The sequence below is a fragment of the Peromyscus californicus genome, unplaced genomic scaffold (genome assembly GCF_007827085.1).
Source record: "Peromyscus californicus insignis strain IS unplaced genomic scaffold, ASM782708v3 Scaffold_18__1_contigs__length_77618521, whole genome shotgun sequence".
Classification (NCBI taxonomy): domain Eukaryota; kingdom Metazoa; phylum Chordata; class Mammalia; order Rodentia; family Cricetidae; genus Peromyscus; species Peromyscus californicus.
The window spans coordinates 16,034,244-16,060,191 of NW_026294480.1; the positions used below are offsets into that span (position 1 = coordinate 16,034,244).

Below are 25,948 nucleotides of genomic sequence, written 5' to 3' on the forward strand. Positions count from 1 at the left end.
CTCAGCAGTTTATAGGTCTGTTCAACTTGAGTGGATTTATGCTATATTGCAAAAAGTTCTTTTCAATGGGTTCTCTCCTTTGTTCCTCTATCATGTGGGAGACAGTGTCTTCCATTTTATACAATGCAACAACTCCATCTTGGAAGCAGAGAATGCTCTCTCTACCTTCCAAAGGATCTTTAGGTTTGTGACATTTGGAATTGTGAGAGAAAAAATTTAATGTTTTCCAAGTTTCCATTCTCAAGTACATTGTTAAAGAAAATTGCAAGAGAGAGTGGTGTAGTTTCCAGGCTATGTGTTCACAAATATGTCACTAGACACATGAGGAAATATGTCCCATTATCATTAAGAAAACAAACAAAAAGCATATTAAAAAAGAACAAGATTGGAATCTGCTCCTGTAATTAGATTAGGCTGATATCCAATATTACTCTTAAGACAGATATATTCAAGAAAATACACAAAAAATTAAAAGATGCATCAGTGTCTTTCATGTCTGTCACTTAAAAATGGCCACAAACCAAAGCAGTGAGTGTTTGGAACACATTTTCTCTGACAGACCTCCTGCTTCCCCAGCAGATCATTAGCTCCATGCTGGTATTTCCTTTCAGTATATTCCCAGCATATGTCACAGTGAGTAATGAAAGCTAAGGAAACCCGAATAACTCTTAATAAATAAATGAAATATTTTTGATGATTTTAGTTCTTCAATTCCCCGATAAATTAGTAGATTACAAATTAACTAGGAATAAAATGTGCAAGAAAATATGCAAAGAAGGAAGAAAACATGAGTATCGTATTAAATCATGTTATTCAAAATGGAGTTCATAACAAATGGAAATCTTACTATAATTCAGATGAAAGAATACCCTTTTAGCTGGTACAAGGACCCTAGTTATCTCTTATAAATTAATCTTTGCCTAAGGAATACTATAGTGTCTCTCTAAGATGAAATATATATATATATTCTTTTTTATTAAAGAGGCACTTTACAAGTGCAATATGGAATTCTTATAGGATTAATTCAAGTACCATATAATTTCTTAAAACTAAACTTATAATTTAGTTCAGTAATGAACCAGTTATTGTGGGGGGATTCTGTTTTCATAAACTTTTAACCTACTAACATGACATCATGTATAAATGCTCAAAGACAGCGCAGTGTTCCTGAATGAAGACCAAGGGATATTTTACATATGTTCTACTGAGCAGAATACATTCCGATAGCTTTTCCTGTTATTATAGGATGCATAGGGATGATGTGCAGCAGACTAGTTGTGTGAGGAAAATACAGTGGAAAGCATCCAGGGAAAATTGCCTTCTCAGACAAACATCTTGTGCGGGAGGTAGTACTTTGAAAGGAATGTCCTGACATCACTGATCAAAAAAAAAAAAAAGATACTCTATCCCTGAATCTTAAGGTTATTACAAATAAAAATGATTCTTTAGCCTTCTCACAATCCATTTTCTATGAAAAAAATGAAAGCACTTATTGATCAATCTTATAATACCAATTGTCTCAAATTGTTAGTTTTTATATCTTTCTCTTAAGACGAGAAATAGAAGCGCCTAGTTCCCGTAAGCTATGAAACTTGGATTACTACAATATATCTTTACTGCCCATTCTTAGTATGGTTTCCACTTTTCATAGATGTTGACATCATAAAGATATTATCTACTTCATTTTCCTCATTCTGGTACATCGCCAGCCTCAGGCATTCAAGACTCACACAACTTCTGTTTAAATCATTGAACCCATCTCCTTTTCTGATGTTAAAATTTCATCATCGTTGATTTAAGTCTGGGAAACAGTAGACTATAACTCTTTACAACAGGACCAGATGTATCATGTCTAAGCTCACCAAACACTCCCTGTGCTTATTCTTGCTGCCACTGGAGTGGTGGTAATGGCAGGGGTGTTGGAAAGAGCAGGAAATGGATTCTGGATGTACTTCTGAAAACATACTCACACATCATAGAAACTGACATGGAGAGTTTCCAATCTATACCCAATGAATATGCTAGATGGTTTTATATCTACAATAGAAAAATTATTAGACTTATTTTAGTGAACTACTTCATTTGTGTGGGAATTAAAAGAAAATATCACTGTTGAATTTTAATAATATCATTACACCATTTTCTACAAATATGTATTTTAGTTAGATAAACAGAATATGTACACATTTTATTGAGGTACTGTTCATAAGTCTCAATTCTGCCCAGAGTTAACTATGTGTTTTATGTTTGCTCCAACATATGCAGAGAAAGCATACATGTTCCTTATAAGACTGATATACTATTGTCTCCCATCAGAATTCTATACAAAATGGTAAATCCTAGACCATAGCATATTCAAATCAACATCATAAACATTTGGAGGAATGTTGGTGCTAATTAGAAAATTACATACACTAATTACCTTTCAATATCCCCCCCCAATAAAACAGGGCCTTAAATAAAACCTTGAGGAACAAGTAGACAGAGCATCTAAATAATGATATATTTCCAATAATTACTAACTTGGGTGGGTTCTTTTTCTCCATATAAGACAGAAAATTAAATAAAAGTAATTTTAAAAATATATTATAAACTTTTTAAAACCACAATATCCTACAATTACGAATATTTTCTGTCCATCTTTTAGAATACATTTACCATAACAAGAGACAATGCAATTTGTACAATACTTCTGGTTAGTTTTCCTAATGCAGCATGATTTCAAATATTGCATCTGATTTCGTGGCTCTCTTTGGGACATATTTTTCACTTTTCCTAAATTAAATATATTTTGCCTTCTAGCAGCAATTATAAACACGTTTATCAGCTAAGATTTCTCTTACAATTTGCCCAAGAGCATACTGCATGTACATTTCTTGCTTAAAGAAATACTGAGTAAATTCAATGAATGTTATCCGTACATATGGTTCAGTTTTAAATACAAGCTAGTCACAGATCATAACACGCTAACATCAGATTGAGTTTGAATGTCGGTTTGCAAGCTGTTCCTGGGTATAGAGGAATGAGACAAATCTAATAATGCCTGTACCCTGCCAGTCAAAACAGAAAAAACATAGATCAACATAACATATCTATGTTCACCTTCATTATCCTTAAGTGTGAAGTTTGGGTTCACGGGTAGACGTTCATCAAGGAAGAAATTAAACCTTGGTCCATTGGCAAAGTCATCTTTATCAGTGGCAGTGATGGTGTGAATAACCTAAAGAAAAGACAGACACTAACAGTAACTTTAATTTGTTTATTCCTTTGATTTAATTATACTGTCATTTTAGTTGTTGTAATTAACGAATTTTAAAGATCTATTTTCCAATTCAAGTGTTTAAAATTAAACACATCAAAGAACCAATTAACTGGCTTACCATCCAATATTTTAGGAAAAGAGTTTTAGTTTAATTTATAAATACCCACACTCTTATTTTACATAAAGATATACAAACAATTTGAATTTATTTCCTTTGTGTACCATGATACACTGGGGCTTCTATTTTTATGACTCACAATTCCTTAGGGCTAAGTGGTTATAAAATTTCGGTGAAGCACATTTTTTTTTAAACAGGAAGCATTTTGCATAAATATAACATTCCAGTGTACCGGGAGAAGAGTGCTGCTATATAGGTTGGTCTCTGTCCAAAAATGTAGGAACAACACAGCCCCGTCCTTAACGATTCAAGAGAAGCAAAAAATAACAGTGCAGGCCCTAAATTTCATATGAGAGGAAACTGAGTCCCATGAACTGTGACATGCCGTACACTAGAACAGTGGTGTAAGTGACCACAGAACTTTCACTGAGGCACTGATGAAATTTGACCTTTATGGTGGCTCCGGCAAAAGAGAGAATACGAATTCTAATTACCTTGACCAACACTACCCTAAAAATACGTACCCAAACAAGTGAAAATGTGTGATGTTTCCTCTTTTAGAAATTATTATCCTAAATATTCAGATTATCCACTTCTTGTTTTCAATCGAAGAAAACACTAAAATCGGTTCCATCGATGATATAGAGTATGAAAACACAAAAATAACACAGCAAAAAAAAAAAAAAAAACTAAATCCCTCTCTTTGTAATGAGAATATTGGTTGGTAAATGAGATAACTAAGACAAAATAGAAAAAAAAATAGAACCAAGGCAATAACAATAGCCCGCCTTTGTGTCATGAGATGCGGGAAGTATTTATGTTCTGGAAGTGGTAGATGTCTTCCATACATTCTCAGGTCTCCCTGTACACCCCTGCCATCAGTCATCAACCTCTGAGATCTCTGTGGGAAAGAATTCCTCAGCCTCCATCCTGATTTGCAGAGAAAGAAATCTCTATGGTGCTTTTGCAATTTATTTCACTCTAGAGCATTTACTTTAGAGATAAAAGTTCTTCCTGTTGTTTTCCTCTTCCATGTTAAGTATAACTCCTTCTCCACATAGATTGCTTTTTCCAGTTTGACTTTTGATTCCAAATAGACGAATGCGCTGATGAAGATTCAAAAGCAATCTCAACTGCACAGAAAGCTTCAAATAGAGTTCAAAATGTTGTGCCAACTGAGCAATATATTTGCATTCTCTACACATCGGTTCTTAATATAATCTAAGTGAAAATCATGTTTTATTTTAAAATTTGTTTTCAGGGTTAAATACACTCAAACATCACACCTCATGTCTTAGTGCCCAACTCACTCACAGGCAGGCACATGCACACTGAAACACACGCATGCACTCTCACACGCTCATGCATTTATTGTACACACATTGACAACATACAAAATATATATTTCTTTTATCATGTTTCAAAACTAATCTTATACCCATGATGTTCATTATGATTCTTTAGTTTTTAATACTACTTTCCCTGAAATATTTTTTTTTAACATTATAATCTATTTGCCAATTCAGTTGTTAACTAAGAGTAGAATTTTGGAAGGATAGGCAAAGAACAATTCATCTAGACAAACTGAGTATTTTATTTTGTGTTTATAGGGAGTATCATTTTCTTTACTAGTCATTTCATAATAAACTTATAAATAAGTTGAATATGTTCTAAATCCTAGAGTCATGAGCTCCTTTGTGGTAATTCTGGGGCAATTAATCTTGCATTATGTTCTCTATTTTTAATCTTTCTATAATATCCTTTCCATTTTTACACAAATAATTTTATATTTGAACTCAACAAAGAGCTCATTAATGGCGTCTGTTTGCTTGAAACAACCTCCAGTCTTATCCATGGTACAAACAATATTACAATGTGCTTCACATGTCCTGTGCACCTGATACTTTTGCAATATTGATAGTCAAGGGCAAGCATATTTACATTTATATTCACTTAATTTTGTAGTCATCCTTTCCTCTCCTTTGTACTTATGACTTCTTTTTATCCATTCTTCCATGTAATCATTACTTCATTATTCCTTTATTAAAATGTTTGAGTAATCCATGTTGGGTATTTTATATCATTTTAAAATCTAGCACATAGCTAGACAACTGACAGTTCTCCATAAGCAATATTTTCAGGGTTTGTATTTTATTCACAGCTTTGAGGGCTTTCTATTTCTGTGATTGCAGGGCAAGGTGCAATCTCTCACAACTTGGTTTTGATTCTCATGTTTTCCTGGATTCACACAAATGTTCTCAGTCAAGAAGCCAAGCTTGGATTAATGCATGACATATTTTGGTTATTTTTTAAGATGTGAAAGACAGAAAGCCATAGAGCTGATTTACCTTTTGAAAGTGGAATCCACTTGATAGTCACTAACTACAAGCAAACATATACTAAGAAAATTTTGACAATATCTAAAAACAAATGTCACTGTTTTTAAAATTGTATTGACTATTGTGTATTGATATGAGGGTATATTATTAGGAAAAAAATCAACATCCTACGTTTAAATTAATAAAAATTTTCTCCCTGGAAATACAATTTTATGTTTTTCTTTGGTTACTTCATTTTTATTTTTCCATATATACTGAGACAGAACCTTGAGTCTGGCCCCTGGTGTAATAAACAAGCACTCTACTAGAGAGGTACATTGCTTGCTGCCTACAGTTTTGTAAAGTGCACTAACCTCAGCCCTCACACTCAATATGGAGTCCTAAGAAACACTTAATATGTTGTTTAAGTTAATCAATGATTTTGATTGTTTATCAATATCAAATCCTATATATGAGATCACCAAACCTCATTTTAAAATAATATGAACCTTTGTAGGTTAGGTGGATTGAATCATGATAGACTATAAATCTGTAATAAAACATGTTATATTTTCATATGAAGTTACATAATTAATAAGATGTATGTGATATGACAGAGGCTATGTAAGTAATAATTTTTTTTCATTTTCATATATGTTCTGATATAGGTTAGGCTATCCTGGGCTTCTATCTTTTTATGTAGGATGGAGGAATGGGGACTTCAGATCCTCCCGCCTCCACCTCCTTCATGCTGGGATTACATCCATGGGACATCACACCTAATTAATTCCTGAGCTAGCAATAGATCTCAAAGCTTCTTCGTGCTAGACAAGCACTTGCCCAACAGACCTATATTCTTAGCCAAGAAATGACTTTTAATGTTAGCTAACCCTGACCTTGTTCTTTAATATAAAATAAAAAGAACACAGCATATTTGATATTAACAAAGGAAGTTTCCAGTTTAGGCATATACATGCTTTCGGATTCACAGTGGTTTGGGAATTGACTACAAATTTCATGCATACCCAACTTTCTGCTTGATGTGGTTTAATGTGGAGTAATATATTGTTGCTATTTATATTGGTGTTTGATTTGACCTGATCTTGATATTAAGCAAGTTTAGACCTTTACAAAGTGAATGTTTCTACCATAGCAACATCCCAATACATTTTGGTGCTCAACACCCTAACAGGAGGATCTTCAACCTTATAAACAACTGTTGCAGACTCTGTGTTATTCCCCTGCAAGGAAAACATAAATAGACTTCTGAAAAATTATTACAGAACTGAAAGTTTAAATACTATCATATTTCAATTCTGGGACAACATTTATGAAATTCCATCGAAAATGCTATCATTCCATCCAGAATGCAACAGAAAAAAACTGAAATGTCCAGAAGGGTTTATCTGTTAGGGACAAATCACAGAGTTCAAAAGTATCAGTGATGATTCACTTAAATATTGTGAAAACTATACTTAAAGATACTTTTTTTTTTCATCAGAAGGTAATGTTCACTTTGATACCAGAGTTGGAAACATGCCAAACATCAATATATATCCACTAAGTTTTCCCAGGAAAACGATGATTAAGTCTGATTCAAAGGACAAATATTACATGTGTCTTCTCATTTTGAGTACTAGATTACTAAACATTTCTTTTAGGGTAGTTTGATTAGTTCCTTGAGAATTTTATTTTGATCATATCACTCCATCCCTCAGCTCCACGTGAGCTCTTGGTTCTTAATGGGTATAGAAAAGTAAATACATAGCATTACCAATCAACTAGAAGCTATCTAGGGTTCCTAAGGGAACTAATGGAAACTAGGGCAAGAAGGGGGTTGGTAGCAGCATGCGGGGTATGACAAAACCATATTTCATACTCATATATACATGACCTTACGAAATCAAGTCAAGAAGATAAAAAAAATAAAATAAAATGCAAGAGAACACCATGATGATCGAAATCTAGCAGGCTAGCAATGCAGTAAAAGGAGAGATTTCTTAAAGGTACTGACAAAGTGAACTTCCACATGCACAAGTAGGGAGCAGTGGAGAAAGTCTGGGTCTAAAATTCAGTCAAAACCAGTTCACATATGAACCACGTGAACTGATAAACTGATTATTTCTGAGCATCATTTCTTCCTACTTCAAGTATTTGGCCATGAGCCAGTATGTATATGCTATACTACTAAAAGGGAGCATACGATATTTCTGAACTTCCAAATGGTTTCACAACCTCAAAAGGTATTTATGCATATAATTTAAATACACACATTTTCATAGGTGCTCAGTGTGGTGGCACATGTCTTTTTTTTCTCCTGCCAGCCTTTGGAGGTAGTAACAGGAGGATCTCTTTGAGTTCCATGCCTGTGTGGTCTATACAGCAGGTTTCAGGTTATACACTGCTACACAGTGAGATGTGGTGGTATTGTGCTCCCCAAAATATTGTGTACCTTAGTAAACTTATCTGGGCTCAGAGAACAGAAAAGCCACAAGATACTTAGGCTAGAAAATGTTAGCATACGCCTTTAATCCTAGCATTCCAGAGGCAGAAATCCCTCTGGATCTCTGTGAGTTCAAGGCCACATTGGAAACAACCAGGCATGGTGACTCAAGCCTTTAATCCCAGAAAGCAGCCTTTAATCCCAGGGAGTGGTGGTAGAAAGCAGAAAGGTTTATAAGGCGTGAGGAACAGAAACTAGAAGCATTTGGCTGGTTAAGCATTTGGCCTGGTTAAGCATTCAGGCTTTGGAGCAACACAGTTCAGCTGAGATTCATTCTGGATGAGGACTCAGAGGCTTCCAGTCTGAAGAAACAAGACCAGCTGAGGAATTGGCAAGGTGAGATAGCTGTGGCTTATTCTGGTACTCTGACCTTCCAGCATTTACCCCAATAACTGGCCTCGGGTTTGATTTTATTAATAAGAACTTTTAAGAGTCATGCTACAGTGAGACCCTGTTTCAAAAGTAAAACAAAATTAACTATGATAGTATAATAATGTAATATATAAATGCTTATATAAATATAGGTAAATCAGACAAACACACAGTTAATTATATATAATATATATAATCAATTATAATGGTCTTAAAATTCTGATATGTTCATGTATGCCTCAATATAAAGAAATTGAAACTTTCAGTGTACTCTTTTTTACAACTTTGAGTAAATTCAAATTAACAAAATAAAATTTTCATTGGGATGCAGATCTAAGCTTTAGAGATTGCCATTTGTAAGGAATAATAGATGATAATAAAGATCCATTTATTTCTGGGTGTCTTAGTTTTTCATGTGATATTAAGTACTATAATTTTTAGTCTTGCTGTTCTAATTATATCATAATGAACCGTAAGTAAAGCCTTACATTGATGTTGTGCTTCTCAAATGTATAAAGTTGATTTAAATTTTATATATACAAGTAGCATTTGGGTTTTCACTCAGAAAAAAGTTGACTTTTATTAAATTAGCTTTATTAAATGCTTTGTATTTACCTACCTGACCTGATTATTTTTTTTCCATTTTAGTGTATTGTTTTTCATTTATTTGGTTTATCAATACACCATTTGTGACACCTTAATTGTATTCAGAATGGAGATCAGCACTATGTAGAAAAATGAACATTAATACCAAAAGCTGTCTACTAATGTTATTGAAAGATGAGTAACTGCTGTGATATTTTTTCTAGTCTTTGCTGTCATTCTCTTTGAAAACAGTGTTGTGGAGATATCCTCTTTACATGCAATCCATTTAATTAAAAAAAGTAGGCAGTCAGTCTTTCTAAGTTATCTAAAAATTAAAAATAAAGAAGTAAATGCATCATTTCTAAATTTTAAAGTCATAATTTTAATTTTTTACTAGCATTCCATACACACAAATAGTATAGTTCTCCTATACTCTTTGTGATATTGTAGTTTACTTTCTTTCTTTTACTTTTCTTGCCATGATCTTCTACTTCTATGAGCTCTTTAATATTTTTTGAGAGAGATGGTCTGGCTCCATTTCATTTATTAGTGTTCATAAATAATCTGCTTCTATGTCATATAGCTTAATCTATTGTAGTATCAAAAATAAATGTTTAATTTAGTTTGCATTGTTTTATTTTCTTTCCATAATATGAATTTGAATTAAAATTTTGCCAACAACTATGGAATAATTTCTGTATATTTGATATGGTATATGTGCACCATCATCCTTATAAAGTGTTCTTGATAATTTTATATTTTATTCTTATAAAAGTTAGAACATTTAGCTATATATTCCAGAGGATAATATTTGGGTAATATTTTTAACTTTCAACACATAATATAGCATGAGAAGAATGAGGAGAAATATATTTTTCTAATAATTAAAACTTTGTAGTCTAGCCAATATTAAAAATTTGGAATACATTTTGTGAAAAGTTCAAAATATGTATCAATATGATATGAGACTAGCATATTTACCATTATATAAAGCTTGACAATCATGATACCTAGTTTGCAATATCACTGTCAAAATGGTATGTGAATATAATATCTATTGCTGAGATGAATCCTCAGACTACCCAGCTATCTGTTTATGGTTTTGCATCTATTTCTTCTTCAATTTAAAATAATGTATATCTAAATGCATCACTGAGTGCTATTTTGTGTACAAACTTTATCATGATAATGAAATCGGCCTTTAGATCATTTTATTTGATAAAGTTTATTTTTGTATGATTGCATATACATGTTTATATCTATATATATGTATGTATTAAAATTTTTCTATAATTTCCATCTTTCTTTTAAGATAGGATAACAGTATCTGCTATGTAACAGATTATTAACTTACTTCCATTGGAATTTCTTTAGGTCATAGCACACTGTACATACTGAAACAAGGAAAGACTCAACATTATCCTACCACTGATAGCCTAGTTTTGTATATATGTACATGGATTACCTCATTTTTTAGAGTAATATGGTTATTTTTTATCTTTTTTTATTTTCTAAGAATCAATATATTTTCTTCCTTTGAAATAAATACAAATCAGTTTGAAAGGTAGGGGATTCTATGGGAAAAAGAAAAGTAGAGACAAGCTCCATTCTTTTTTTAAATCTTATTTCTAATAAGTTTGTGCTTTTTACTTGTACTAAGAACTATTTTCATTTATGGGATTTTCTTGGATTTATTACTGAGTAACACGTAATGAAACTATAATTAATGGCTATTTCCATTATTTGTCAATTTTAAGTTATTTTTTAATTTTGTTTTTATCTTTTCTCATGAAGCATCAGCTCATAGTATTATTCTTGCTTTGTTTGTGTTATGTGTTCATTTTAAATTTCATACTTAATATCAAAAGAAAGATAGGTAGTTGTATAAAATTACACATAAATATTTCATGCAATCTCTTCTATTTCCCATGGAAATGAGATATTATGCAATGGTGTCACCATTTTTGTTTTGAAATTAATGAGGACATCCAGGAACACCCATATCATCTTAATAATATTACATCATACTATCATATTTGGGGAGGGGTCACATCTCCATCTTTATTCCCTGTCCTTTAACCTCCAGCAAACAATAATATGTTTTCTGGCTCCTCTATACTCTTGTGATTCTAAAAGTCACCCAGTTTAGACTAACCATATACATATATATTGATCTGTCAGTATTAAAATGAGTAACCAGTTTACATGCTAAGACGATTTTATTGATTACTTTTGTATATGCATATAAAAATAAATACTATTTCATCATGAGCTTCATAAATTTTTAAGTAATTTTGAGTGATGTACTCCTTCTGATGAACCGACATAGGTTCAAAGTTGTTTAATGCAGTACTTTGATACTTTCTCCCTTACTGGACCTACCTGTAGCTGACAATTTTTAAGGTGGACTGCAAGAATACACATCCTTCTCTAATCCTTTTTCCTTAAATGTGAATAAAACCCGTGTCTCTCATTATCAACCAAATCTGCCAACCAAATCTGCCAACAGAACTGATTTACCACTCAGATGATTACAGTGTGGAAGACAACTGTTTTGCTATGTGCAAGAGGAGCTCACTTTATGCAGCAGACAAAGTAAGAAACTGGCTTTGTAGAGAAAAATCCATGTGCCAAAAAGCTAGGTATGGTGTCTCCCAATTGTGGGGCTCATTAGTGGTTAAGAAAACACCTAAAGTTCTTTGATGGATTGCTAATGGGAAAGTGAAGCTGCAAACAATTTGGAGATAATCTATAGAATACCAAGAATTGGCTGAAAGCAAGAATGCCACTGTGATGAGAGTCTTGTGAGAGCCTTGGTAGACTCAGGGTAGCCATACATTAGTGAGGGTGAGTCACAGCAAGTGCGATAATACAAGCACTTTTATTTTGGTTGTAGGTTTTACATATTTTGTCATATAGAACATAAGATTAATGAACATTCTCCTTCTAATGGGTGGCACAGTGCATCTAGTCTCCTTCCCTGTCTATTGTTCTTTACTTTCCCCATCCCATAATGCATAGGGGCTCTTCATAGTATATCCAAACTCAAATGTGTACACACGCACACACACACACACACACACACACACACACACACACACACACACACACACAAACACCTTTCATAACCAACATTTCACCATCATGTGTTTTGTTCCAAAAGTGAATTGTTCCAGACTCTCCTCCCCAGATAGAGTCACTAGGCTTCATCAGACCATGAGAGAACACTGCTACTCATTGAATGCAGGGCTGTACATAGACCACTCAATGCAATTTAGTTGACATGATGAATGGATCATACCTAAATGAGTTCATGTTCTGAATTACATTGTAATGCATGGGAAATTCATTTCCTACAATGTTCAAAAATTTATTTGTACTTAAAACCTTATAAAACTGTCGTCACTGAGCATAAAAATGACACTGAGGGATTTGGGGGATAATACCCAAGAATAATAGAAATAAAGCTGCTTATTCTTCCATTCAGGTGGTAGGAAGAAAAGAATTAACTTACCTGACCAGGCTTAGAATTCTCACAGACAACAATATCATATTCCCTGGCAAGTTCAGGTGGATTGTCATTGACATCCAGAACTCTAATGCCCACGGAGACATGGCTCAGTAAATCAGGATTGTCTGCAAAACACACAGGGATGTATTTAGTATTTCAATGCACACTTTAGAGGCTTGGCTTACAGCAAATCTCCTTAATGCTGTGGCTTGCCTCTAGCTCCGTATGCTTTAGTGGGACTTTTGGCAAAAGACAACTATATGAAGCCTGTCTCTGCTAGAACTCATTAGCTTACAGAAAAGAATGAAAAATGAACACCATGGCTTGACATGAATACCAAAATGATGTTTTGTTTTGTTTTTTTTTCCTATCAAGGAAATTACATATTATTGAGGAGCTGGAGTGGGAGAAAATTGTCAGAACTCATGGCAAGTTGTCAGAGCCTAAGAGATGACAATTGGTTTTAGCAGTACCCCAAAAAGAGCACAGAAGCAACTAAAAAGCAAAAAAAAAAAAAAAAAAAACCATACAGTGTGTAAAACAAAACATTCAAGGTCTAAATTGTGAGTAAACTCAGAGAAAGCAGTAGTTGAGGTTTTTATAACACATATGTTCACATTCTTATAGGGAACTCTGTGTAGTTATAATAAGAATGTTCAATTTTAATAAAAAAGTAACAAGGAATTGAGACATAACAAACATATTTGAAAACATTATATTCTATATTATAAAATATGTTTTAAACTTAGTCTTTGCATTTTCCAGAAAGTTTATTAACTCTAAAATTCAGGATAAGAGAAAAAATATTTATGTCTTTTTCTATTCTGTTTCAAAGCTAAAAATTTAGAAATCCTTGCAGGAAAACTGAACCTCCCATTGTCTTTAGCTGTTTTGGTTTTGATCTGTCTTTATTTTTCATTTTCTTTCTAATTGCTGCTATGTCCTTATGAGATGTACAACAAGAAAACCTTACATTAAATGTTGACTGGAAAGAGTATTTAAACTTTGGAAATCTGTTAATACATCCATGAAAAGGAAAAATTAACATATTCTACAAAAGGACAATTTAAATGCTTATGAAAAAGACACTAGTAATTATAACAAAAAATTAAAAAGGTGAATCTCAATGTCCAGTGTTCAAACTTTTCACACTGATGCATGATTATTTCATCTACGAAGTTCGTGTTCAAGAAATCAATGCCATGATGCAAAAGTAATTGAAAAAAGTGTATATTAAGTGTTCAGTAAATTTACAGTAGTGTTTTCAGTTGTACTTATAAGTATTCATGGCTACATGTAGCTCACAAGATAAGGGTAGGATATATCAAAAAGGAAATGAATAATTTAAATAAAACTACATTACAAACCAAATATATTTTAGGGAAATTTTTAGAAAGAGAAAATATTTGGCATGTTATCATCGATAGTTAATGAAACAAGTAAATTCACACAAGTGTAATTTACTCTAGAAAATATTGTCCATGAGAAATGTGTCCCAGGCATAATGGTGGATACCTTTAATCCCTGCACTTGGGAGGCAGAGGCAGGTAGATCTCTGTGAGTCTGAGGCCAACCTGGTCTATGTAGTGAGTTCTAAGATAGCCAAGGCTACACAAGGAAACCCTGTTTTGATAAACCAAACCAAACCAAACCAAATCAAACAAAGCAAAACAGAACAAAAAGCATTTCATCTTATGTTTTATCATTTAAAATACTTTGATACTAATACAACGCAATCTTCCCAATGACTAATGACAGACATTACATACCTGTAGACTAAATAAAATAATAGTTAAACCACTCCTTTAACTTACTGAAGAGAAGTCTGCTGTGGTGAATATAAATATATACTCACACATACATACATACATACACATATATATGTACACACATGCATAAACATAAATATATATATATATATATATATATACACACACACACAAGCACACATATACATACTTGAGAGCTGTGTAGACAGAGAAGTGGAGAGGGAAGAGAGAGTGTCTTAGTTAGGTTTCTATTGCTGTAATAAACATATGACCAGAAACACCTTGTGGAAGAAGGAGTTTATTTGGCTTACACTTCCACATCACAGTTCAACATCAAAGGGATTCAGGGCAATAAAGAAAAGCAGGTACTGAAGCAGAGGCCATGGAGGATTGCTGCTTTCTGGACTATTCCAAATGTGTGCTCAGCCTGCTTTTATATACAACCCAGGAACACCTGCCCAGAGGTGGCACTGTCACAGTTGGCTGATGCCTTCCAAATCAATAAAAAAAAAAAAAAAGTTGTACAGATTTGCCTCCACACCAATTTGATGGATGAATTTTTCTTGGTTGAGGTATCTCTTCTGAGATAACTGTAGCTTGCTTCAAGTTGATAAAACAGTAACCAGATCAAACATGAACAATTGTAAATAAATAGAAGTTATCAATATAGCAAACTAATTAAAGAATACATATAACTACTGAACATAGAAATGGAAAACTAGAAATAAAGCACAACCCCCATGCATTCTAATGACAAAACAAATATTCAGCATAAAATGTTCTTAATTATGAAAACTAACAAGCCTAATTAACCAAAGATAAAGGAACTGAAGAATAAATCTAATAAAGTATGCGGGCAATCTATATCCAGGAGGTTTTATTGAATTTTATTACAGAAGAGCTAACACAATTAAGATCTCTATTCTGTCTGTAGTTAAGGAGACAGAATAACATAAGCAAGACTGCTCTTTGCAGATCGATGTGTGGATTCAATATAATTAAATACAACCTCTGCACACTTCCCATCAAATCTGAAATTTGATTCTAAGTTTCATAAACACAAAGGTTACTTGGACTTTCAGGGGAAATACACAGTAAAAGAGACTAGGTGTATGATTCATCGAAGCTTCTTTATCATATCAAAACTAGGTACTGTGGCATGGGCAGGGAGACAGCCAAAGAGACAGCAAATGTAGGGTGACTGAAGACCCTGCAAGTTCTCCAAAATAATGAAGGTAAGGAAGATCAACTGAGGGGGACCATTTCATCAAGGCAAGATTTTCTACTCATTCTACTCAGGGTCCGCATAACAGAGAAATAAAAGTGTTAATGCTGATATGCATTACCGTGCTAAATTAATAACTATGTTAACATTGACCTGTTTTACACTGAACCTTAAAATGTATTTTGAGGGACATAAATGTATATCCCTAAGTACACATAAATTTTGAAAAGGTATTAACGTGAACATATGACTAAGATGAAAATTTCCAAAAGCCAGGATTTAATAGTCATGAATGTAAGAGTGGCAAGCTTGAAGTCAGGGATTATAACATGCTCTCAGTTCGACAAAGAGTATATCTGCATATAATAAAATTATGCAATACAGGAAAGCCCAAATTATACAGAACAAAGGAACAGTGTAAAGCCTGTTTTGTTTAGAATAATGTTCTTAGAAGTAACACTAGTTAATAGTTGAAATAAACTTAAAGTCACATTATTTGTTTGTATGTAGGTATTTATGTTTGTTTGTGTCTCTGTGTGTATGCTTGTTTGCATGTGTGTGGGGCTCATGTGCAATAGGGTTTGTGAGGAGGTCAGACTACAACTTAGAGGAGTCAGTTTTCTCCTTCCACCCTCTGAGACTGAGGATGTTCCAGTGGTCAGGCTTGACAGCAGGCTACTTTAATGGCTGAGCCATCTGGCTGAGTCTGTCAACATGAATTCTTAAATAAAGGTATTTATTTAAAATCTATCAGTATCTTATGAATGTTTTCTTTGAAGATATTAGAGAACACACTAAATTTATTAAACTGATATAAAACATGTTGCATGTATATATATATATATAATAGTTTCCTACAATTCATTCATGCAATTACCAAAAACCATTATTTTATCCTCTATACATAGTAAAAGATAATGGGATACTTGCAAATTATTCTAAGTATGTTATATCATACAGATAAAATAAATACATATTTGACTATGCTATTTAAATTCCGACTTAATTTTGTATGTATTTATTGTGTGTGTGTTTTTTGCGGGGGTAGCCGCAGAGTCAAGATGTTGTACGTTGATACTTACCATGAAGCTAGTTTGACAAAGTATTCAAAATTTCTTCCTCTGCCTTCCAAGATCATTACAGCCATGTGCCATGCACATTTTATATACTATAAAATTCTGATTGTCAAAGTAAATTAGTGCTATGGCTTTTGTTTGAAACATATTTGGCATATGAATCTATGTTTAGTGTTTTATTTCATATTCTAAAGTTTTTTTTGTTTTGAATTTTTATGTTATAATAATTGGATTGATCTAGTTTGTACAAAGTACCTTGGCAAAGCCAGGATTATTAACATTTGTTGTATCCATATTTCTGGTCTTGTATTGCCACATATTTGCATATGTTTTCTATCTTAAAATTATCTATGAGTTTTCATGTTTTTATAGCTCACATTCTGAGCAAATGAAAGGATCCCAGAAACTCTTAAGAACATCATGGTAACACAGCCTTAGTACATTCTGGTAGTTTCTCCTATGCTTAGCAGGCAGGGTTGAAGCAACTTCATTGAAAATAGAAAAGGAGCTTCCTATGAACGGATTCTTCATAGATGACATCTCCAGCAATAACGTACAGAAAAGAGAGAGCAATTCTTGATTATAATACCCTGTGCTTCCATGCCTGCCTGCCTAGTTTATTTTGTTGTTGTTTGGCAATTGGAATATACTTGAATCCATTTCATTTGAAACTCAACCACTCAAGATTGAGAAATGACTGCATCCGGTTCCCTCTGTTGTTGGATGGGGTTTCTAGCATGACATTTAGGGTGTTGGGCCATCCTATCACCACAGTAGGTCAGTTCGGGCTGTCTTTCGACCATTGGCAGCAGTCTGTTGTGGAGGTATCTTTGTGGATTTCTGTGGACCTCTCTAACACTTTGCTTCTTCCTATTCTCATGTGGTCTTCATTTATCATGGTCTCTTATTCCTTGTTCTCCCTCTCTGTTCTTGATCCAGCTGGGATCTCCCGCTTCCCTAAGGTCTCTCAGAGATCCATGGCCAGGCCCCAAGTGGAGCTCCAGGAGTCCAATTGGTGAGAAAGAGGAGGGTTTGTATGAGCGAGAATTGTTGAGACCAAGATTGAAAAAAACACAGGGACAAATAGCCAAAGGATTGGAAACACATGAACTATGAACCGATAGCTGAGGAGCCCCCAATTGGATCAGGCCCTCTGGATGAGTGAGACAGTTGATTAGCTTGAACTGTTTGGGAGGCATCAAGGCAGTGGGACCAGGACCTGTCCTTAGTGCATGGGCTGGCTGTTTGGAATCTGGGGCTTATACAGGGACACTTGGCTCAGCCTGGGAGGAGGGTACTGGACCTGCCTGGACTGAATCTACCAGGTTGAACTCAATCCCCAGGGGAGTCTTTGCCCTGGATGAAATGGGAATGTGGGGTGGGCTGGGGGGAAGGTGGGGTGGGGGGTGGGAGGGTGGGGGGATGGGGGAGTGGGAGTGGGGGGGTGGGGGCGTGGGGGGTGGGGGGAAGGGGAGAGAACAAAGGAATCCGTGGCTGATATTTAAAAATAAATTATAAAATTAAAAAAAAATTGAGAAATGACACTTACTATGTGAGGTGCTCCCCCCTTACAGTCCTAATGCTAAATAATTAGGCCATATTATAATCACTAAAATAGAATTATTTAGGATCAGACAAGTAGTTCTTCTTTATGAACACCTTCTCTCATGCTGATTCAGAATAAGCTGTATGCTTAAACTAAGCACATTCAGAAAGTGTGTGAGCACACTGTCTACATGTTTAGTCGAGAAAACATTGTGTGAGACACTGAATAAGAATAATTCAAGCCGGGTGGTGGTGGCACACGCCTTTAATCCCAGTCCTCGGGAGGCAGAGCCAGGCAGATCTCTGTGAGTTCAAGGTCAGCCTGGGCTACCAAGCGAGTTCCAGGAAAGGCACAAAGCTACACAGGGAAACCCCGTCTTGAAAAAACAAAAAAACAAAACAAAACAAAACAAAAGAATAATTCAAAAGAGAACCAAGAATGATGGGAAAAGTTTAATTTAATTCCAAGTTCAAATTGAAAACATTTTATTAAGAGTAGGATGGTATATAAAAACACACCTTAATTCCATGTTATTTTGACTGAATATAATTTTAATTAATTATGTGTTTGTGAACTGGGCCCTTTCTCTGATTATTTTTTCATTATTTACATTGGTCCCTGAGCTAACTTCATCCCGATTGTCAAACATCTTAGTGTCAAATGTGTTTGTATGTGCTACAAAATGTTTGTAAGACTAATTTAGAGATTTTTTTAAAACTGCTAATGTAGTATTTGTTCTTGCATTTTTTCTTCTTATGTCTTATTTCTAGAAATAGGATTGTGTGTCCTTCGTATAATATTTTAAATAAAGTGCATTATCACCAGAGATACTTAAATATGACTTCAAGCACTCTACAATGCCTGTAAACTTACAAATTTGCTCTATTTAGGTCTTAATTGGTGCATTATTTAATGGCCTGTTTCTTATAAGTTGCAATTAAGGCATCATGCAAATATTGTAATGGTGACCATGGGAGAAAGTAGAATGGAAAGGTCAATCATGTCAATGCAAAAATCATAAATGCTGTGGTATGGTCTGTATGTCAAATATATTGCTGATTGGTCAATGAATAAATCACTGATTGGCCCGTGGCCAGGCAGGAAGTATAGGCAGGACAAGGAGGAGAATAGAGCTGGGAAGTGGAAGGCTGAGTCAGAGAGACACTGCCAGCCGCCAAGATGACAAATAGCATGTGAAGATGCCGGTAAGCCAGGAGCCATGTGGCAAGGTATAGATTAATAGAAATGGATTAATTTAAGCTGTAAGAACAGTTAGCAAGAAGCCTGCCACGGCCATACAGTTTGTAAGCAATATAAGTCTCTGTGTTTACTTGGTTGGGTCTGAGCGGTTGTGGGTGGCAGAGATTTATCCTGACTGTGGGCCAGGCAGGAAAACTCTAGCTACACATAAAAGAACAAAACTATGTGATGTTACCAACTCTCTAGTCCTTCTTACAATATGTACATATAATTTGCAAATGAACCATGCCTTACAGACCATCAGGGTAGCAGGAACTCACATATGCAGGCAGTTCTCTGTGAGTTCAAGGCCAGCCTGCTCTACAAAGTGAGTTCCAGGACAGCTAGGACTGTTACCCAGAGAAGCCCTGTCTCGAAAATTAAAAAAGAAAAAAAAAGTTTCCAGCCTTTCTTTTCTTCCCTGTCATATGAAACTCACTGTTTCATTCCTTGTGTTGGTGCTAGCTTTTCATGCTCCCTCTTTCCCTCAGAATCACATCTGGACAAACGTCTATAAGTGTTTTGTTTGCTTGGTTTTTTTTTTTCTTTTTTTACCTTCATTTCTGTGAAATGCCTTCTCTTTTTATTAGCAGATGTTGGCAGAGAAGGAAACTTTTTTTTTTTTCTCTACATGTCCCTGTGGTTCATTTTGACCAATAAGAGGAACTACAGTAGTTATCTTCTGTTTGTTTAATAATGCTTTCCAATGTTCCCTTTAATTCTCCATTAAAAATCTTTTGTATTTACTCCTAGTGTGTGTATGTGTGTGCGTGTGAGAGAAAGAGAGACAGACAGACAGACAGACAGACACAGAGAGAGACAGAAATCAAGATACACAGGCATGTGCACAGAGAGAGAGAGAGAGAGAGAGAGAGAGAGAGAGAGAGAGAGAGATACAGAGACAGACAGAGAGAGAGACAGACAGAGGCAGAGAGAGAGAGAGAGAGAGAGAGAGAGAGAGAGAGAGAGAGAGAGAGAGAGAGAGAGAGAATGCATTCAGATGCATACTATGCTGCACTCCAGGAGGTCAACGGACAGTTTCAGTGTGTCAATAGTTCTTTCCTCCCATCTTGGGCTCTGGAATTTTGACTCAGGTGTCAGGCCTTGTGGAAAGCACTTTTATTTGCTGAGGCAAACCTGTATTTACCTTAAACTTGTGTCATTAATAAAACTACCTCAGTATTTATGAGAGGCCAATGTGGCAAAGAGTCCCTTGTTTTTTCCTCTCTCACTTTATTTGATATTGTTTTAACATCAAGAAATCATATATTATTTTAAATAATGTATTATTATAGATAATTAATATGATTTTTTATATCTGATTGAAATTTCAACAGGTAAATAAATGGTCTACAATAAATCAGTGAATAAATTGTATATGACTGAAAATTAAACTAAATCCACATGTATAAAATTTCAAACAATGAAAGATAATATTTTACAAAATAAAACATATGCTGTTTAAAAATACAGAAAGAGGGAACTTACAACTAAATCATCCAAAATACAACTCATGCACCCATTCTATGTTTTTTCTGTGAGCATACTGTAAGTTTATTTATTTCATAGTCATTCGTCCAAGCCCCAGAATGAAATGAAATACTTAAGGGGGAATCCATTTTCTTCAGGACATGGTTTTGTGCAATTTACACACAAATCCAACAATTCCCAGTAGGTTTTCTGTCTTATTGCTAGACAGTAACATAAGTCAGAGGCTTCACATTTAAGCTGTGCCTTTGATCTTGGAGAAATGAACACTGTCTTTGTTCTGTAAAGCATAACTCCAGAGTCAAAATAATTCACTCTTATTTGAAATTAGGGAATCTAACTGTTGACATTGATTATAAAACAAATTAGAATCTGTCCTTTAGCTGTGCAAAGATGACGTAATAGTTCAACTCAGTTAGATTAAGAAAACCTAGCTGAAGTTTGTCCTCTGATGTTTCTAATATTTCTGAATTCTACCAATTATTTTCCATTTTAGTGTCCTTTCTCATAATAACTGTGAAAAATTTTTTAGCTTTCATCTTCATAGAATGTAAAAATTCATTACATGATCTGCTCTTGTGCTCTCCTTTGAACTTGCATTTACAGTGATGCTTCTGTGCTGCCTAGAACTTGACCAACAGGCTTCAGGAATATTTATTTCTGAGGAGAAACCCAAGTGCATCATTAGCAGGAGAGGTCCGACCTTTGTACTGTTTTATTTTCTGATGAAATAATATAAATACAATAAAATGTTCTTATAACATCATCAATAACAGATAATAATCATTTGGTTAATTTTGGGAAAAATGGAAATTATGGGAAACATTTTAGGAAACAATGATATTATCTTTTAAAATATTTACAAATTATGTATTTGTAGTATTTGTAGGAATGATTATTCACCAACACCCAATTTCTCCAAGAAATGACAATGTTTACATTTTAGGATGTATTTACATTGTTTAGAACTAATGCCAGGTGCTTATGTAAAGGTCACATATTGAGACATCCAGGAAGCTGAAATTTGACTTATGTGGAGAAATAGGCTGAAACTTTTTTAAATATTTCAAAAATAGCAATGTTTCTTCTTTGAAATTCCTTGAGATTTTACAATTGCCTCATCCTTTTCGGAATTGTATCACCTAAAATAAATCAAGTTACATCATCCATCTGAAGAAAACTTTAAGCTTACAGTAAAGACATCTACGAACCTTGATTCCAATGTGTACATGCACCTTACTATTGTGTACTATTTAAATCAATTGCCTAATTATAATACATTATCTGGTTCAGAAGTAGAACTCAAGAAAACAACCTTTTCCTTTTCAGTTGGAAAAGGCAGCTGATGGCTTTCTCCTGTCTTACTATGTATATCACAAGTTATCTTGGAACTAAGCAAATGGTCAAATGATAATATCAGAAAGTTGATGATCTGAAAGAAATCTATGATTCTTGAGACAAAAAGACACAAGGACTAAGCCCTGGGCTCCCTGGAACTTAGATGAATTGGATTATAACCCAGCAAAGAGGCTGGTTACTGAAACTTAAAGGAGTTACTTCCAAAAGAGCCCATGATAACTAAATTTAGACATTCTACACTTGTTGTTGTTGTTGTTTATCTTTATAAATAAGTCCATATTTTTATGTATATGTGAGAGCACATGGTCCATGAGTGGAGTACCTTCAGTAGGCAGAAGAGTATGTCAGATCTCACTGGGCTCTTGCTAGAGGTGGTTGCTTGTTGACAAATTGGGTGTTGGGAATTGAACCTAGATCCTCTGATAGAACAGAAAGGCCTCCCCAAAGTTAAGTCATTTCTCAAGACCATAACCTACGGTGAAATCCATTTAACTCACTTTCTCTACACAGTATCACCTCCCAGAACACTCGAGGACAGACAAATCACTATGTCTGCTGGCACTCAATCTGGCTGCTAATTAACACAGCAAGATCAAAATCCAAATTAGAGATTCTACTATGTGTGCCTTTTTTCATATCATGGTCAAAAACTTGTGAACTAAACCACTGTAAAATTTGGCTCATCTGTTCTTCAGGTGTGCATATATTCATCATTCTATTTTAATTTAAATAGAAAAAGTAGCATAGAAAGAATTGAAAAAACAGTCTAACCTGGGAAAATGTGTGCACCTCATATTTTTGTTAAAATAAGTTGTTGTCATAAAAGCAACAAGTATACTAGTTACCTGAGTCTGGATAATGGCAATGAAGGAAATAATTGCCAGTCAGACAACTTCAAATATTCTATTACATAATTCAGTGGTTGTTGTTATAATTATTGTTATTGTAAGTTAATTGGTAAGTAGAATCATGATAAATATTTGAGGTGATAGAAATATTAGTTTCCATGATAAGATCATGATATTATGTACAAAGTTTATGTCCATATACTTAAATGTCCATCAGTGAACCCATTATTTTGTGTGCATTATGGATAAGTAAAAAATTCTAGAGTACATTTAAGCCTAGTTTGAAACACACACACACACACATGCACACACATCTATATGCATATATATATGTTATGTATATATATATACTTATACAGACTATATATATATAGCATGCATATATGCACACAATATGCACAGACATATATAAGTGTGTGTCTACATACATGTAGATAGATGAAGAGATAGAGAGATGTGTATGTGTGTGCTGTGTGTATATCTGTATGAGTGTGAATAGTTGTTAGAAGGATATATAAACAACCTGAGGAAGCAAATAATGAACACCGATCAGAAAGGAATGCCTCATCATAAAATGAAAGTCATTTGTGTTAAATATATAATACTTTAAAATCCATTTATGGTCAGAGAAATAGTTCAGCTGTTAAAAGATCCAGCTGTAAAGAGTAAGAACCCAACTTCCATCCCCAAAACCCTAATGCTAGAAGGAGAAAAATGATTCCAACAAAGAATTTTCTGACCTCTACAGCTCTGGCAAGTATTTCCAATGCCAATTAATCAGTTACTTATGAATAATGTGAAATTGATAAATCCATAATTAAACAGTCTCAAGATGAAATACAACTATAACAAAAGCATGTCTGAATTATAAAATTGACACGATAATGTTTAGTTATGTGTTACTCTGGTGTCTAATATGTGATCTAAACTAGAAAAATAGAAGATGATAGATAGATGACACGATAAAAGTAAAAATATAAGTAAATTTGTTCACAAAAGGTTTTCTCATACAACTATGAGAACATAGAAATACCTTCTAAAATATTTTGTATTCACAGTATCATATCAAAATTAAACTGAAATTATATGTATATTCAGATAAATAAAATTAAATGAAGTATAATCTTCAAATGATAATATCTACAAATAAGAAGCTTGACTTTTGTAAAATATTAACAACAAATTTAAAAGTCAGTTTATGCTGGGCAGTGGTTGCACACACCTTTAATCCCAGCACTTGGGAGGCAGAAGCAGGTGGATTTCTATGAGTTCCAGGCCAGCCTGAGCTTTAGAGTTCCAGGAAAGGCTCCAAAGCTACACAGAGAATCCATGTCTCAAAAAACAAACAAACAAAAACCAAAAACCAAAAAACATAAAAGTCAGTTTATTTCCCATAAATGTTGATACACATGAATTTATTTTATTATTGAAACAATCATTGATGCATGTCCAGAAAACTGAAACTTGGGTGCAAATATTATGTAAACTTTGAAATAAGAGCACCAATTGCTAACATATCAAATATTAATTAACAGGAAAATAGTTCACTAAGCCATATAGTGGAATATTGCTAACAAATAATAATGAAAACGCATGTTCTTATTGGGAACATAGGTAAATCTAAACATACTATGCTGTTTAACAGCAATACAGAGTTGACAAACAATATGCAGAAAATCTTATAAACTTTGTTTCTGTTTATGGAGTGTTCTGGAAGTGCCAGAGATTGAAGTAAAACAAATGACAGCTGGGCAAGGGGAGCAAGGAACAATGCTAAAGAGAAACATCGGGGAATTTCTGTGAAGTCCACTTTACATCCTGGGATAGAGGTCGGGTGTGATTTCAAAAGGGTGTGCACTTTTAACTCATTGAAACGTAGCAACATCTGCCCATTTCATTACATGTCAAAATTATCTGATCAAAGAGAAACTGCAGGAAAGGAAAACCAAATCCACATGCTTTCTGATTATGACCCTAGTAGTCACCCTGCAAGTTAGGTCAAGGATTGAGTCTTACAGAAAATAAATGGTAAAGAGTGAGATTAATCAATTCACTTTACATATGACATGCTTCAATTATAACATTATTTCCTAGATGTCCCAATATGAGCCTGACTTTTGGTTACAAATAATGATCTAGAAAAGCTCAGTTAAAAATTTTTTCATATATATATATATATATAATTTTCTCATATATATACATATATAATTTATTCCAAATTACAATAGTATTTCTATTATATATCTAGTAATGGTTAGTATTATTTTAGCATGATTTTCAACCAAGTTTATGGTAATAATAGGCACTTACATTTAGTATTTCACTATGTGTAATGTATTATGTTAAATTAATTTTTTTTTGGTGATCCTCACTACAATAACTTATTGCATATGAGAAAATACATTATATCTTTGTTAAATAAGCTCTCAAAATTCCAAAATCTTGTGGTGACTAGAAGTAAAACTTACATGGTAATAGTATTATTACAGAGTCTGTTACCTTAAATATTATGTATAACTGTTCTATTAAGGTTAATTTAAAGACTTCATTCACAAGAAAATGATAGGTAATATGTAAAGTATGTAGATTTGTTACAATACAGATTGAAAAGTATATATGATTAATAAAAGAAACCCATGTAGCTGTCACATCACAATTTCTTAAACCCCTTCATGACTCATACAGATATCAGAAAATATTTTTGTAAACTTTAATTTTCTAAACTTTAA

The 25,948-nt window shown here is 33.9% G+C and overlaps 1 protein-coding gene across 6 annotated transcripts in view; it reads right to left on the minus strand.

Moving 5' to 3' along the window:
• The window catches only part of Cdh18 (cadherin 18), an 845,179-nt gene that overhangs the window by 18,145 nt on the left and 801,086 nt on the right, over window positions 1-25,948 (minus strand). For all 6 annotated transcript variants that reach the window (XM_052743062.1, XM_052743063.1, XM_052743064.1 and 3 more), the window contains 2 exons: window positions 12,673-12,794; window positions 3,103-3,220 (listed from right to left, as the gene is read on the minus strand). In XM_052743062.1, coding sequence (XP_052599022.1) covers window positions 3,103-3,220; window positions 12,673-12,794 — 240 coding nt within the window. The remainder of the gene's footprint in view (window positions 1-3,102; window positions 3,221-12,672; window positions 12,795-25,948) is intronic.